The 16,312-nt window shown below is 42.4% G+C and overlaps 1 protein-coding gene across 1 annotated transcript; it reads right to left on the bottom strand.

Annotated features, from left to right (window-relative positions):
* Window positions 1–4,925: 4,925 nt before the first annotated feature.
* LOC127761380 (ent-copalyl diphosphate synthase 2, chloroplastic) lies at window positions 4,926–11,780 on the bottom strand. The gene is made up of 12 exons (XM_052285669.1): window positions 11,468–11,780; window positions 10,214–10,823; window positions 9,488–9,702; window positions 9,068–9,188; window positions 8,484–8,596; window positions 8,150–8,379; window positions 7,713–7,828; window positions 7,484–7,582; window positions 6,645–6,890; window positions 6,097–6,196; window positions 5,801–6,007; window positions 4,926–5,701 (listed from the first exon to the last, which is right to left on the bottom strand). The coding sequence occupies exons 1-12, from the start codon at window positions 11,589–11,591 to the stop codon at window positions 5,480–5,482; spliced, it is 2,403 nt and encodes an 800-aa protein (XP_052141629.1). The 5' UTR covers window positions 11,592–11,780; the 3' UTR covers window positions 4,926–5,479.
* Window positions 11,781–16,312: the final 4,532 nt, after the last annotated feature.

Below are 16,312 nucleotides of genomic sequence, written 5' to 3'. Positions count from 1 at the left end.
TGATCGTCCAACAGGTCCGAGACATCAGGCAGTCGAAGCGACAGTGCAATGAGCTGTGGCTAGACAGCAGGAGGTGCCGCTATCGAGGCCTGTTGGAGCAAAAAAGGTGGTATGGGCGACAACACTCTCCCATTGTCATGTTTGTGGAGGCGGCAGCGGACGCAATCAGATCTTTGCGCTAGCATGGAGGCAGCAGTCCATGGGCGACAATGTTCCAGACAACGCCAAAGTGCAGCATCACAGGTGACTACGCCTCTCACATCCACCCTCTATATATGCGCATCACCTTGCAGTGGCAATGATGGCCCCAGTGAGTGCCTCCCTCGACCTTCCAACCCACCACCACAAACTCTCTCCAATGATGGCATGGATCCTGCTACGAGGCAACCATTTCTAGGGCCCACGGTAGCGTCCGACGAATATGTGCGATCTATTTGAGCCTCGAGGTTGACTTTCAGGTGAAAACCTAGTTCTAGATATCCAGAATAGCGATGACATCATTGCCGGATCGGTTTCAATTGTTATGGCGATAGCAAGATCTGGTTGAGTAAGTGATTTACAGTGCAGTTACAATCCGATGCTATCTTTCGCTTTGGTTCAATGTCAACTGCATGATGAAGTGTGAAATTCGCTCCACACAATAATAAGACATTGTTCTCATGATATTCCATTACCTGATTTGAGAAAGATAAGGACTATATGCACCTTGTAAGTCACTGGACAAACAACGATATGCGGTTCCTTGTTAACTAGAGATATAAGTTTTAAAATATGTGTTATCTCTATCTTTAGGATAGTATTCTAAATAGTTTCCTTGTTTCTAATCATAGTTTGAAAAAATTGTAATTCGTTGTCGTTTAACCAATAGCATGTAATAATAGGTTGTTATTTTCAAAAGTAAAGGCCACAATAAATTTTATTATCTAAAAATGTGTCGCTCTTGTATATATATTTTTCCTACAAACTAATCGGTCTATATTGTGTACGAAATCAATTCGCACAAAAAAGCCAGCCCATTGGTCATCCCACGTGTGTTTACCTATGTGGTTTCCATGTACTGCAGGAGGAAAAAACCCAACAACGTGCAAAAATGTCCTGTCGCAGGAAAAAACCACATGGCCGTAATTTACAACTCTCTATCATACCACAATGTACAAAACCCGTCCTGGCAGCTGAAGCCTACTCGTCAGACGACTCTCGTCACTGCAAGCAGTTTCCACACGCAAGATAGCCCGTCGATTAATGTTACAGAGGCTAGTCAGCCACGCGCAGCCACGGACGGAACAATGACACGGATGTTCGCTGATGATGCCACTATTTTCTCCCTGCAAGAAAGGACTTACAAGAGCTTAACAAAGATTCGAGACTCGAGAAGCATATCTTCTCGTGATCTTTGGAGAAAGCAATAAACATTGGGCTTGTTTGGTTTGTACACGTGTGTTGCTTTTTATTTAACCAAACGGTATTAGATGTGCCGATTTTATTGAACACTAGAAAAAGTGCCTCGTGCATTGCAACGGAAAATACTAAATCTAAATCATGTTAACACCATTGGAATCCCAAATCTATAAAATCGTGTCTATTTTGACGGGTTATAAAACCGTTAGGACTCGTCTAATTTGATAGATTCCCATGGGATTTGATGGTTTTATAGTGTTATGGTTCTTCGGTTTGGGGATTAGACTATTCGTGGCTATCTACCTAAGAGTTTATGCGACCCCTTTAAATAAGCAAATCCGTCTCATCTGATTAGTTCTAATCAGCCAAAATTATAGTGCCGCTGAAAGATTAATCATATATGTACATGAAACACGTGGATGAACATAAATAATTAATTTATAGGTGTCGGACACCTATACTACAGGTGTCGGTTTTTAAAAAAACGGACACCTATATATACCAAGCCAAACTGAGCCGAGCCGGCAAGCCAATCGAGCACCGGCCTTATCCATATAACGCACGCCTCCCATCCTTATCTTCTCTCTCTCTCGCCTGCCTCAGCGGCGGAGGTGGTAGCGGCCGGGCTGCAGTCCGGTGGAGGCGGCAGCGGCTCCAGGCGGTGGTGCCGCCCTCCCCTCCGCCAGATCCGGCCAGAGGGGAGGTGGCGAACCTCGGCAACTGCAGCGGCGGTGGCGCCCTCCCCTCCGCCAGATAGGTGATCTTGTTAGAATAAAGTCCTCAAAGGTACCGACTAATAGGTGCCGGTTGGGAAACCGGCATCCATGGGGTTTCCCAATCGGCACCTATAGCCATTTTTGTAGTAGTAGGAGGGCGCACGACGACAATGGGGGGAGGGTCACTACAAGAAATATGACCTTCTGTGATGAATTCCTCGTGACATCGGAGCTATTCGTCATTAGCGCATTCCATTTTATGACGATTAATATGAGATGCGGTGGCTTAGTGACGAAAAAAGGTGTTCGTCGTTAATACCAACTAGAAATCGTCATAAAGTATTTCAATGGGACATTGTAACGAATATTACTTTGTCATAAGGGGCAAAAAGCAAGCGTCACAGATTTATATAATGCATTTCTAGAAAAATATAATAAAAGTTAAAGCAATTTAATCAAGTGAATTAACGAGGAAACTAAAATTTTCCTTTGAAAATCATGGCCATAAATATTTTTGTAATATTCTACATGATCTAAATTATTCTCTAAAATTTTTCATGACTTTTCAGAGCTCAATAACTAATTTTAATACCACAAAGTTTATTTAACCTATTAAAATAAATGGAAAACAAATTAAAATCGCTCTTTCTGTCCTTGCACCTTTTTCGGCTTAAGTGTTACTCTCTCCCTCCCTCAGCCCACAGCCTCTCTCTCCCTCCTTGGGCCGGCTTCCCCTTCCCCTCCTCCCTCTTCGGGCCGTCGGCCCAACCCTTTTGCTCCTCCCTCGCCGAGAAGTCCATTTTGCCTCCCTCCTCTAAATTCAATTAATTTTTCGGGTAGTAAATGATTTTAAATGAAAAAACTGTCAACAAGGAAGTTGTATAACTTATCAAGATGTACAACTTTTGTTTTGATCATTTTGCTATATGACTCTGTTTCAATAATTTGAATTTGAATTTCAAATTATGACAACTTCAAACAACATTTTCAAATAATAAATGATTTCAACTGAAAAGGTCATCAACAACAAAGTTGTATAACTCATTAATATCTATAACTTTTATTTTGGTCATTTCTTTATCCGACAAAGTGATACTAACATTATTCATAAAATTTACATATCTCACTTATAGGTTATAAAACCATATTAGAGATATGTAAATTTTGTGAACAATGTTATAAAACCATAAAATTTGTGGACAACGTCGGAGGCAGCCCCGTGTCGGCGTCAGTGTTGAGCGCAGAGCTTGAGTGGGGCGCGGGGTGGAGGAGGTGGGAGATGGCCGGGGATAGGGTTTGGAGATAAGTATGTTCGTTTTTCGGAAACACCCTTATGTTTTTCATGTTTACAGCGCCACTGCTAGAAGCCAAATTTTCTCTTCTTTGTATTGTATGTTTAAAATACAAGGGGTTTTCCAGATAAAACACAACGGGACATTAGTTGGTTCAAAGGATCTATGGGATATTCTGTCTAAATACGAGGAGTTTTTTGGGAAATAACAATCATGCATCAATTTCTACTTAGTAAAAAACAACTTAAAAACTGAGAAGAAAAAAAAAAGCAATCCTAGGAGGTATTAGTGGCAGTGTATTCCCTCATTCCATTAATTTGAACTATTAGAAGCAATTTAATTGGTCTTGTTGAAAATTTTATGGAGGAAAAAATGAAGAATTTCTACCCTACGCAGTTTAATTAGTAAAACTGCACCTCTTCTTTGTGGCGAAATGAACGTGGCCGAACTGATTAGGTTTTTTGTAGTGGAACCAGCTCACCTGGATTTAAGTCCAGACTTGACACGGATGGTCGCATTTACAGTAAATTGTTCTTCTAGTCCAAGTGTTAGTGGTGACTTTCTTAGTCTTAAAATATGTTGAACATGCTTATAGAGATAAGTTGTGTGTATATGCTTTTTCTAGAGGTACTCATATTAAGGGGTCAAGAACTCAAGATAGAGGAAGGGGACGAAGGACTAGCCCCCATGCCATGGCCATCATCGACCTCGCCACTCATGGCAGACTCCAGCCTTTCAGCACCCATGGACGCATGCGGCAAGCCCCAACGCGACCACCACCTCAGCACGCGAACCGGTCGTCCTACTCACCACCAGCCAGACCTTAGGCTCCAAGCACCCCGGCCGGATCTGGGACAAGGATGAATCTTCTGGATCTGGAAAAAAAAGAAATAGAAGGTTAGGAAGGAAAGAGGAAGGAGATGGCTAAGGGAGATAAAGGGTGGAAGAAGGCGCTACTGGTGATGCCACCCCCTGCGACAAGGTAGCCAGCGGTGTGGGGCTAGGAGAGGTTGGGCTATCGAGAGCAGAGGTGAATTGTGCAAAGGCTTATAACTCTGCGAATTGATCTAATTCTAATTTTGATTAGCCAGCTATTTGTTTCATGGCTTTAATTTGAGCCGCGGATCCTACTCTAGAAACGGAAATACCCATATTAATAGCAGGCCGAATTCCGGCATTGAATAGATCTGCGGATAAGAATATTTGTCCATCTGTAATGGAGATTACATTAGTAGGAATATAGACGGAAACATCTCCAGATTGAGTCGTAACTGTTGGTAAAACAGTCATACTTCATTTCCCTAAAAGAGAATTTAATTTAGCGGCTCTTTCTAAAAGGCGTGAGTGCAAATAAAAAACATCCCCTAGGTGGGGGGGGGGGTCTTGGGGGGGTCTTCTTAATATAAGGGACATTTGGCGATAAGCTTGTGCCTGTTTGGAGAGATCGTCATAAATTATTAAAGTACGTCGTTCACGGTAAATAAAATACTCAGCCAGGGCTGCCCCCGTATAAGGAGCGAGGTATTGTAATATAGCAAGGGAATCCGCCATTTCAGCTACTACAATAGTGTATTCCATGGCCCTCTCTTCATGGAAAGTAGTTACTACTTGAGCTATGGAGGATGCCTACGAGAGCGACACGGTAGTATGTTTGCAAAGTGCTTCTATTTGCAAAGAAGATCTAGAACTCGTAGTCATTGAGATGGGAAACAATAGAAAGAGCACAAAGAAAAAAAGGTTCACATATTTACATATTTATTTTTAATGGCATATCGATGTGCAAAGTGTTGTTCTGAAATAAGACAATTCATATAGCTGACGTCTCACTTCAGAACATATTCATAGATATATATATATATATATATAGTATACTAGCTATCAGACAACTTATAACAACATGTGTATCTGGTGTACCATCAAGTGAAACAAATATCGACTAAATTCATCTCACTTTGAGAAAATTTTCGCAGTCATCACTACTTGATCTTCCTCCGCCTCTGTAAAAAACTTTACGAGCCGTGCTGGTAGACACAACTCTTGTTTTTATTGCCTTTCTAGTAGTCAACCATTTTCCTAATTGACATCCTCGAACAAAACCTTGGAGATGTGCCCATCGATTGTTTCGGGCGAGCAATGAGCGACGTAGCAAAAGCTCTTCACCACGTCGAGAAATGTCTGCCTCGTCACGCTGCTGACATCGTTGCTGCTGCTCCCGTAGACACGCTGGATGAGCTCTTTCATCTCAACATCCACTTCCTGGTCTATACCCTCAACGTTGTCCATGCTTCCTCCATTCTGTTTGATCATAATTCATGTTTTTCTTAAAAAAAAAACCTCAAGCAGCATTTTAATTAATTTTTGTGATTCGTGATGATGAGTGATCAATGCACGTACCTGAGCAAGAATTTTGGTGGCAAGTTTGCTGCACATGGAAGAGGCGATCTGCTCAAGCCTGGCGTAGTCTGCACTGTTCTTCAGGCTCTGCTCGGCTGAACCGTGCCGTCCTGAGCAGATCTCGATTGTGCGAACTAGCAGCAATGCGGTATCCCCACCAGTTGATCCTTGGCTCTCGTTTGTCCATGACATGAGCCACTGCTTCCACTGCAGTTAACAGAACACATTGAACTGTGTTAAAATTTTCAGGGTAAATTAATTAACACACCATGTCATCAGTTTAAAGTTAATTTTACCGCTTCACGTAGGCCGTCAGAAGCATTGCCGAACGCATGGAGGTCGATGAGCTCATCAAGTGCGTACAGTAAGCTCCTCGCTGCTGAATCCTTTGATTCCCTGCACACACGCAAACGAAAATCTTACATGAATCACTGTATAGGCGAGCACAATAAGATGATATAATTGGGTTGTACAAGCTACCACCTCACATTTGTTCTTATGTTGAGAAGGGAAAAGAAGAGAGAAGAAAAATAAGCTACAAATTAATTAATTTATAGCTAACTGCAACACAGGTTCAAATAAAAACTATGTGTGAAAGATGAGTGGATTAGATATTAATGATGCAATATATATATCTATAACTAAATATTTTATAAGTGGACTATTAGGTTGGTTATAAATGATGTTTTAATTTTTGCAGCTAATAGTTGGCTATTATTATTATTAAACTTGCTCCAACAATGTAATTTGATTATAAGAATAATTAATTATGTTCTTTTCTTTTTGAAGGAAGAAATCCATTGAAGAAATTAAAAAAGTATATATGAGCGGCCGAAGAGTAAACCTCCAGTCCCAGTCGTGGCTGGCGAGTCCACTGATGAGCCTCTCTGTCATGCCGTCGGCGGCGCCGTTGGCACTGTACTGTCGGAGGTGTGACGCGATGGCCTCGGCGAGGATCGCCGTGCGAGCCCATCCCAGGCGTTCCGCCGCCCGGTTGGGCTCGAAGATGTTCGCCGCGGCTAAGAAGTAGGCTCTCAGCACGCTCTGTTCGGTCACGCCGTGCGCTTGCAGATTGTTCCTGATGTACCACCTGCGCAGCATGATGCATACGCACGCTTGTGAGTAAGAAACATCTTTAGTTACACAGTAGAGTAATATCATATCATACGGAAAGTCTATTCGTCCCTCGAGTGAACATCCCCTTATTTTTTATGTCACCTAAAAAAAGATATAATAAAAATTTAAAAGTTTTAGCAAAACAAATATTTATCACTGCACATACATGCACATAGATGTACTTCCTCCAGAGATTTGGATGGATCAAATCTCATCCCATATATGTAGTAAAATTGTGAGTCAAATCCCATTATAGATTACAACATTTTAAGACAGATGTAGTAATTGCAAATTACATAAATAGGAAAATAAAAGAAAGATGAAATTGACTTTAGTAGAGCACACAATTCGTTGTCTAATTTGTCAATTTTGTTACTAATTGTATATGTTGAATGTAAGTTTATATGTTTGTGAAGTGACACATAATATATTAATTAATTACTACTACTGTTTTATCAACCGCGTTATACATAAAAACATCATAGGTTCGTCGTATCAGGCTGTTAGTTGATTAGCGAATAAATTAAGTTGTTGTGATATTGATAGTTAGGAGGAACGTGTGGTGACCTTTTCAGGCTGAGCCACTCGAGCCGGGAGAGCCTCTGGAAGTTGGTGAAGTCAGCCTTTGCCGCCTCAAGGTACAGGTCGTTGTTGACTAGGGTCATCCTGAAAGTATGTGAAGAAAAACACAACAAAGATGACAAAAACGTACGTGATGCGGCTTTAGCCTTCAGGTACTAATTTTTTTTTAATTTTGCGTGTAGTCCTAGGTTAATTAGATCGAAGAGCTCGTCACCTGTAGAGTCCCTTGCCGATCCACGCGTCCTCGCTAGCGCCGTACTGCTCCAGATACACCCTCGTCTCGACTCGCGGCAAGCTTGCCTTCCATGGGAAATCCAGCGCGTACTCGACCTATATATGCCCCCATTTTCATTTCAGCAATCGAAGTAATAATAATAGATTATTGTCAACTTAACTGTACTAGATCGAGCTTTGTGATTACTACTACGAAAATAGATTGCTATATATGGGCATGTTCACCAAAATTTGACAATATTTCTGTTCAAAAAAATTTAGCAATACCAAATTTTCGGTAGATTTGGTAGAATTGTCAAATTTCAGTAGGATGGAACAAATATGCTGTGCCAAATTTCCCTATGCATTACTAATATTTAGTAGTAACAAATTAAATACAATTAACCATATATTTATCAATTTTGCAACAGTACGTACCTCGCTGGGCAAGCCATTGGCGATGACCCACTTGTCCCTGAGGTTGCCGGTGGCTCGCCGCTCCTCGAGGAAGGCGCGGCAGTAGGCCCTGAGCTGCTCCAGGCCGTCGTCGTCGCCGGGGAAGACGATCTGCGAGGCGCGGTAGGAGTTGTACATCGCCGTCAGCGACTGGCTCGACTGCCCCGCGAAGCAGAAGTACTCCCCGTCCTTCTCGAAGTGATTGAACACCGCTACAAATATTGAGAAAAACACAGACATCCACAGAGTAATTAAGTACTCATCAAAGCAGCATGCATTGGCTTTTGGAAGAAAATGTGAGTTTTTGTTTTTTTACATGATGAGACATTGTAGCCATGCAGACGGAGGAGACGGAAAGCCATGGCCGTGTCGTCGATGTCCTTGACCGGACAGAGCCCGCCGTAGCTCATGCCATCTGGACTCAGGTGCCTTTTAGTTTCAAATGTGCACGCGTATATGTAGTTAGTCACACTTTGTCTCAAACCCAGTAAGGTCTGGTTTAGTTCGTGAAAAGATAATTTTTAGGTGTCATATCGGAGGTTTGATCGGATATCGGAAGGAGTCTTCAGACACGAATGAAAAAACTAATTTTATAACTCACCTGAAAATACCACGAGATGAATTTATTAAGCCTAATTAATCCATTTTTAGCGCACGTGGGTTGCATGTAGCACTTATGGCTAATCATGGACTAATTAGGCATAAAAAATTCGTCTCGCGATTTCCATGCAAACTGTGCAGTTAGTTTTTCACTTTATCTATATTTAATGTTTCATACATATGTTTAAAGATTTAATGTAATGTTTTTGGGAAAAAAAATAGAAACTAAACAAGGCCTAAAAATTAATGTGCATACATGCACCACTTCGTTTCTGAACGAGCTGTTTGTAAATTAATTACCTGTAGGCGTACTCCAAGTATTCTTCAATCTCACTCGTGAAGTACCTCGATATTCCTAGCCGCCTCAACCGATCGACCGACCATAAGCGGTCAAAGTTGTCGACAGGGTAGGTGCATGGTGCTGAAATGAAACAAATTACAGTGATTTTACGGTTTTAAAGAGGAACATTTTCAATTGTGAAATTTAGGAGTATCTAGCTAGCTCTCGGTACATCCACTACTAAAACATACAAAAATGTACTTTAAAAGTTTTGGTACCTCTTGTATCTCTCAAAAACCGTAAAATTTCTCAACAAATTAAATTGAAGAATAAAATCAACCTGAACGGCAAAATTCCACCCTAATAAAATCTGTTTTTCTCGTCACTTCCTGGTTTTGGTTGACTAGCTGAAAATTTAGTACTAGTCATGATTTTTATACCTCCACCGTCAAAATTGTTGATGGCTGTTTCCAGGTATTCGAGCAACTCCTTGTCACCCGTTTCGCTGAGAGCGTAAGCTGACGCAGCAGGTGAGGAATGTAAGGAGCCAGCTGGACACTTGAACTGTAGCAACCTTTCCCAGTCCAAGTTTTCCATTCCCTCTAAGCTATGGAGCAAGGTGGTCGGCCTAGCATGCAGTGCTTCTCTAGGAATCCTGCAATTAATTTCAAAGTGTCACAGCTGGTTAACTAATGGTTCCAGACATATAGATCATTAAATATTTTCATTTTTTGAGAAAGTGATACTAAGGGAGATAGTACAACATTTTCTAGTGTAAAATATTTTGTAGCTCTTAATTAGTATCTCCAATATTAGAAGATACCAAATTTACATTAAATTTTTTAATATCTCTTGATACCTCTTAAGAATTGTAAATTTTCCCTTTTCAATTTCGTTAGTATATTTAAGAAACTTTCATTTAACTATTCATCTTATTTAAGAATTTTAGGTAAATATATATAGAGGAAATGTAAGTAATGCTTTTTTTCTCTTTTTGACATGTAAGTAATGTTTGAAGGATCTTTATGGAACCATAAAGTCACAATAAAAATAAATGATAATTACGTAAACTTTTTATTAAGACGAGTGATCAAATATATATATGTGTGTATATATAAGATAATAAAATCATTTATTAAAAGCCAGAGGAAGTATGTAACACGTACTTTGCGAGCTTTAATTGTCTCTTGGCATATATGTCCTGCAAGGCAGGGTCATCATAGTTGATGTCCAGGCCCAGGTTCTTGGCCTTCTCGAGGAGAACGGGGAAGGTGATCTCGAACCCGACCATCATCCACTCCTCGTCGTCCTCGCCGAGCCTCCAGAGGTTGTCCTGGATGTAGGCGAGGCCCCTCGCGCGCTGCTCCTCGTGGACGCCCCACGTCGCGAGCGCCACGACGCAGCCCAGCGTGTTGATGAGCCGGTCCTGGACGATGAACATGCCGGCGTCGCCCCACGAGCCGTCGGGCAGCTGGTTCCGGGCGATCCAGTCGATGGCCTCCGGGAACTGGGGGCTCCTCTCGCCGCCGCCGTCGAGGCGGTTGACGAGCGCGATCCACGCCGTGTCGTAGGCGGAGACGGTGGTCTCGCCGAGGCTGTTCCTGGCCGCCCTCAGCTTGGATTTGATGGACTCGATCATGTAGGGTAGCTCGCTGGTGCTTGCTGCGACGTCGTCGTCGCCGCCCTGTGGTGGTCTAGCGTGTTCATCGTCGTCGAGCTGACGACGCTCGCGCGTTTCCTGCCCCTGTAGCTGGGCCTTGCAGTGTAGCATGATACCTGAAAGATAATTAGGCATGGATATTAGACTATGTTTTGACTTCTGAGAGGTAGCTGACCAGTAGCCAACCGAAAATAATTTAAAAGGACCGGATTTTTCAGCTTCTGATATATGGTTTACAATTTTAGATTTTACTTTATAGCTACAAATTCTTAGAATCTACTGTAAAAAATAAATTATTCAAGAGAGCTAGCTGAGATTCTGGAAGGAGCTGTAGTTATCAGAAACACCCGAAACAGGACCTCCATCGATAGATTTATGAATCGTGCGATGAACGTGTGCAGTAGAACAGTTCACAGGTAAGCATGCATGTATGCACGCCCCGTTCGTTGAGGTCATCGATCGATCAGGATATGATCGAATGCACGCGCAGCATGATGAATAGTTGATACTTACTACCTCCATATTTTAATGTATAACGTTGTTGACTTTTTATTCATCGTTTGACCATTCGTCTTATTTAAAAAATTTATACAATTATCATTTATTTTATTATGACTCGATTCATCATTAAATGTTCTTTAAGCATGATATAAATACTTTCATATTTATATGGAAATTTTGAATAAAACGAATTGTCAAACGTTGGTCAAAATGACAACGGCGTCATACATTAAAATACGGAGAGAGTATTAGTTATTACCTGGTCGCTGGATTGGACAAGCCTGCAGCTGCAGGAAAGATTGGCGCCATGGCTCGGCAGCCGCCGGCCGGAGCAAGGTCGCGCGAGGGAGCGAAGAAGCAGCGGTGAGCACCTGCATCTGCATGATGGCTTCCGATCCGCGCGCGTGTGTCGTGCGAAACTTAACCACTGATCGAGTTAATTTGATGAACTGATCGAGTTGTAAAGTACTCGTTCGTACGTGGTAACTAATTAGCTAGCTAGCTATAGCTCGATCGATCTGGAATCCCGTGTGCTCGCGAGATGCAAGATCGATCACCGGCTCACCACCACACTGTCTCGGCGTAGTAGCTCGGACTGCCGCTGCGCTGCTCTATATATATATATTGCGAACAACCTGCAGGCCGGGACTTGTCGATAGCTAGATCCTGTCGTCTGATGGCATGCGTACCAGTCTCTAGAAAATCTAGATCCCGTCGTCGTCTGATAGCATTGCATATAATTACAGATCCCGTCCGGGCAACGGCTACGTACGGGCGTAGGGGGAGCTTTGGTGCAGTTAGTCTAGCTCGTGATTGTGAAATTTCCATCTCGTGCGACGACTCACACATGTGTGCATGTATATCACATTGGAATAATTATCTCGGACATATATATCTGCTGTGTGTTATATTAGGTTGTAAAGCTTTAATTGAAAAGATGAAGAAAGAAGAGAAGTTCGTAAAGTACGTGATACGCTCCTAACTAATAGACTGTCGGGTTGTCATCATTGCTGGGACCAAGATTCAATTCTCGCTAACACGGTGGTTATTTTATCCATCCCATAATACCAAACTACTACCTCCGTCATTTTAAATGTAGTTGTTTATTTACGTTTTACTGTCCGTCTTCTTTAAAAAGTTCATAAAAAATTTTTAAAAAAATAGTCAAACATAAATTACTATTCATATTTTATCATCTAATAACAATAAAAATACTAATTATAATTTTTTTTTAAATAAGATGGACGGTTAAATGTTAGACATGTACAGTGCAAAACTGCAGTCTTTTTGAGACAGATGTAGACATGTAGTAGTATAGAAGCCATATTCAGATTTATAATACTCGGTTATGTTCAATTCTATACTAAACTACACTCTTACAAAAATGGTATTTTCAGGCGGCCAAAAACTATTTTTACCGGCGGGGGAGTAGTCCGCCTGAAAGCAATCGCCTGGCGGCCCAGTCACCCGCCTGTAAAAATCATCTCCATAAACAAAAAAAAAATCGCTGCCACCCCCACCGCGCCCCTACCCACCTCCGACCGATCTAGGGTTAGGGTTGGGGGGCACCGCCACCGACAGGAGGTGAGGAGAAGTGGGGAACTATAGGGGCGCCGCCGCCGCCCTCCCTCGGGCTCTCTCTGGCCGGATCTAGGATGGAGGGGAACCGCCGCCGTCGCCACCGCCCTCCCTCGGCATCCCTCCGACCGGATCTGGAGGGAGGAGAACCGCCACCGCCGCCACCTCTCCTCCCCCCTCCCCCCTCCAGCCGGATCTGAGAGGGAGGGGAGGGGAGCTGCGCTGACTGGTCGTCACCATCACCATCCCGGCCGGCACTTCGCCGTTGCCGCCGCGACCCCGCACCTTGCCTCGCCGTCGTCGGTTCCCCTCGCCGCTGACCCCGTGCCTCAGCTCGCCTCGCTGTCGCCGGTTCCCCCCGCCGCCAGTCGCTGAGGGAGTTGATCAGGGAGAGAGAGTTGAGGAAGAGGAGAGGTGAGGGAGAGCCGGAGAGGAGGAGAGAACTAAGGACTTAGAAAAAAAAATCCCCTCATGTAAAGTCTATTTATATCCCACACTAACTTTCGCAGGCGGACCACATAATAGGTCCGCCTGCAAAAATAAAGGGTATTTTTGTAGGCGGACCGCTTAAGGATTTGCGGCCAGTTTCAACCCAGTTTACATTTTTTTAGACGGCCATTTCGCTCCGATAACCATATCCGCCTACGAAAAAAATACTCAACGTTGGCAAAAATATTTTCTCTAGTAGAGCTATTATATTTTGTCTGTATAGAAGTCTATTCAGATTTATATATAACACTAGGTTATGTTCTATTCTATACTATAATGCTACATTTTGATACACATATATAGTACGACGTTGTAATATATCCTCAGAGTCTTGGCGCTAGGTTTGTAGCTGTACCAATATCATGCACTGTCCTAGAATGCGATGGGATCCGGATGCCTTGTTCCCTAGGAGATGTAGTGTGAGTGAAATGAGTCAAAGATCGAGCTACCTGTGCGTGAACCCATAGTGGAATCATTAACAGAATTAAGAGTTGTGCAGTGGAGTTTGTGTGGAACGAAGGGGAGCTTCCTAGCTAATACTCCCTCCATCCATAAAAAGACAAATCCTGTGTTTCAGTGTCCAACGTTTCATTGTCCGTTTTATATGAATTTTTTTTATAATTAGTATTTTCATTGTTGTTAGATGATAAAACATGATTAATACTTTATGCGTGACTTATCTTTTTAATTTTTTTTATATTTTTTTCAAATAAGACGGATGGTCAAATGTTGGATACGGAAACCCAGGGTTTATCTTTTTTTTGGACGGAGGGAGCACGCGCGAGGAGGTAATTAAGGTCATATGTATGCGTCATTCGCATCCCCTGACGATTCGGCGTGGGGTTCGCCAAAATTAATGCTAAGCGCGTTAACGTACGATGATAAATGCTGATCGAGTTAGGGACATTATTAATAACTTTCATAATAAAATAAAGAGAGAGACTAGAGGACGGGATCCTGTTAGAACGGGATACTTAAAATGACTCCTCTCCTTTCTTTCTCCTGTATAGCTGAGCTTCCACGTCTTTTCTCCTTGTCTTGCTAGGCAGATCAACATAAGGAAAGGGAGGAAGCACGTCGAGGAGAAGGAATGAGAGGATAGCAAATGGCAGCAAGAGGTTCATTGGCCGGGCACGACCACGATGGCATGCGCTCCCTCCTCACACCTGGTACCTATGGGTGTTCTGGCTAGTACCTGGTACCTTGAATACCGGTTGGTATCTAGGTATCAGACCTTGGTACCTAGGTACCAGGCCTGATACTTGTGGGTATCAGCCATGATACCTCCCTCCTTACACCTGGTACTACCTCCGTCCCAAAATAAGTGCAGCCGTGGATATCCATACCCAACGTTTGACCATCTGTCTTATTTGAAAAATTTGTGAAAAATTTAAAAATATTTAATCACACATAAAGTACTATTCATGTTTTATCATCTAATAGCAATAAAAATATTAATCATAAAAAATTTTCAAATAAGACGAACAGTCAAACGTTGAACGTGAATAGTACAAAACTACACTTATTTTGGGACGGAGGGAGTACCTATGAGTGTTCTGGCTGGTACCTGATACCTTGGGTACCAGCTGGTACCTAGGTATCAGACCTTGGTACCTGGGTACCAGGGCTGATACTTGTGGGTATCAGCCATGTTTTCCTAAGGTACTAGGCATGATACTTGGTATCAGCCGTGATACCTCCTGATACCAGTTAAGAATGACTTACTTCCATGGTGGCCATCTCATCTCCAATGTCGTTGTCGCTCCCTTCTCTCTCTTCACAACCTTAGCTCCCTTCTCCTCCTCCTCCTCCGCCACCACCCCCATAATCGGACACTTCTCCAGGGCACCCACGAGACCACCACAACCACCTCTGCCTCCCCCACCTTCGCCGGGAGAGACCCTCATGACCGGGGGCCATTGGCGGCGACACCGGTGAGGAGAAGGAGTAGAGGCGGCGCGTGCAGTGGCGGGGCCATGCGGAGTAGGAGGCGGAGCCGCCGCGGCCCTACCCCGACCACGACGAGGAGTAGGGAGGGAGGTGGAAGATGGAGAGAAAGAATTGGAGAGAAAGGAGGAGGAGAAACGGATCTGGTGGAGAAGAAACGGATTTGGGGTTTGGGATTATTCGTTACAAGTATCCCGTCCCCACGGGATTCTGCCCACTAGTTTTTTTCTAAAATAAAAACTAAAAGATGAGTTATAGGTTTTATAATGAGTTGTAAGTTTCGATTGAATTGAAACTTTTGAAAATTTGAGTTCAAGTTTTCAAATTTTGAGTTAAAATTAGTTTCAAATTTTGGGTAGAAATTAAATTTCATATTTTAAGTTGAGAGTTTTAAAATTTAGGTTGAAAGTTTTAATTTTGCAGTAAGTTTTAAATTTTTAATTAGAACTTTTGAATGTTTTAATTTTACAGTTGAATTTTTAAATTTGACTTGAAATATATTTTCTAAAAAAACTACCGTGTTGCTTAGATCATTTGTTTGAACTTATTTGTTAAGTTTATTTATCAAAATATCTAATTTATTCTTATAGATAATTCACAACAACAATATGCTTAATAATCTATTTTAAACTGAGCCTAGACCTAGACTATGAATAATGTTTTTCCCAAGTGACACCTCTGAAAATAGAATGATGCGCGTACATATTATACTTGTTGTCATGCATGGTCCAAATCAATAAAGACAAGACCATAAGATTTTTCCGCAGACAAACTTTGACTCAGATAATACCTTTAAAAAGAAAATGAAACATCACGCATTATCATGAACAACTAGTTAAGACTAAACCTAGTGATTTAGCCGTAGAGTAAAGAAACCGGTATCACGAGTATCACCTAATTATCAAAGTCCTCATTGTCGTTTCTACCGGGGGTGCTAATGGGCGGGTGACCGCTCCGGCGATCACCCCCCCCCCCCCCCAACCCCCCTATATGCTAGTCTCTCTCTTCCTCCTCCCCTTCTTCTCTTCCTACTACACCATAAATTTAAAAATAAATAAAAAAACAAAGTTGTAAAAATTTATATATAGAA

Source organism: Oryza glaberrima, chromosome 2 (assembly GCF_000147395.1).
Source record: "Oryza glaberrima chromosome 2, OglaRS2, whole genome shotgun sequence".
Taxonomy (NCBI): Eukaryota; Viridiplantae; Streptophyta; class Magnoliopsida; order Poales; family Poaceae; genus Oryza; species Oryza glaberrima.
Note: the sequence above shows the minus strand (reverse complement) of the source record. Positions and strands in the feature narration are given on the sequence as shown.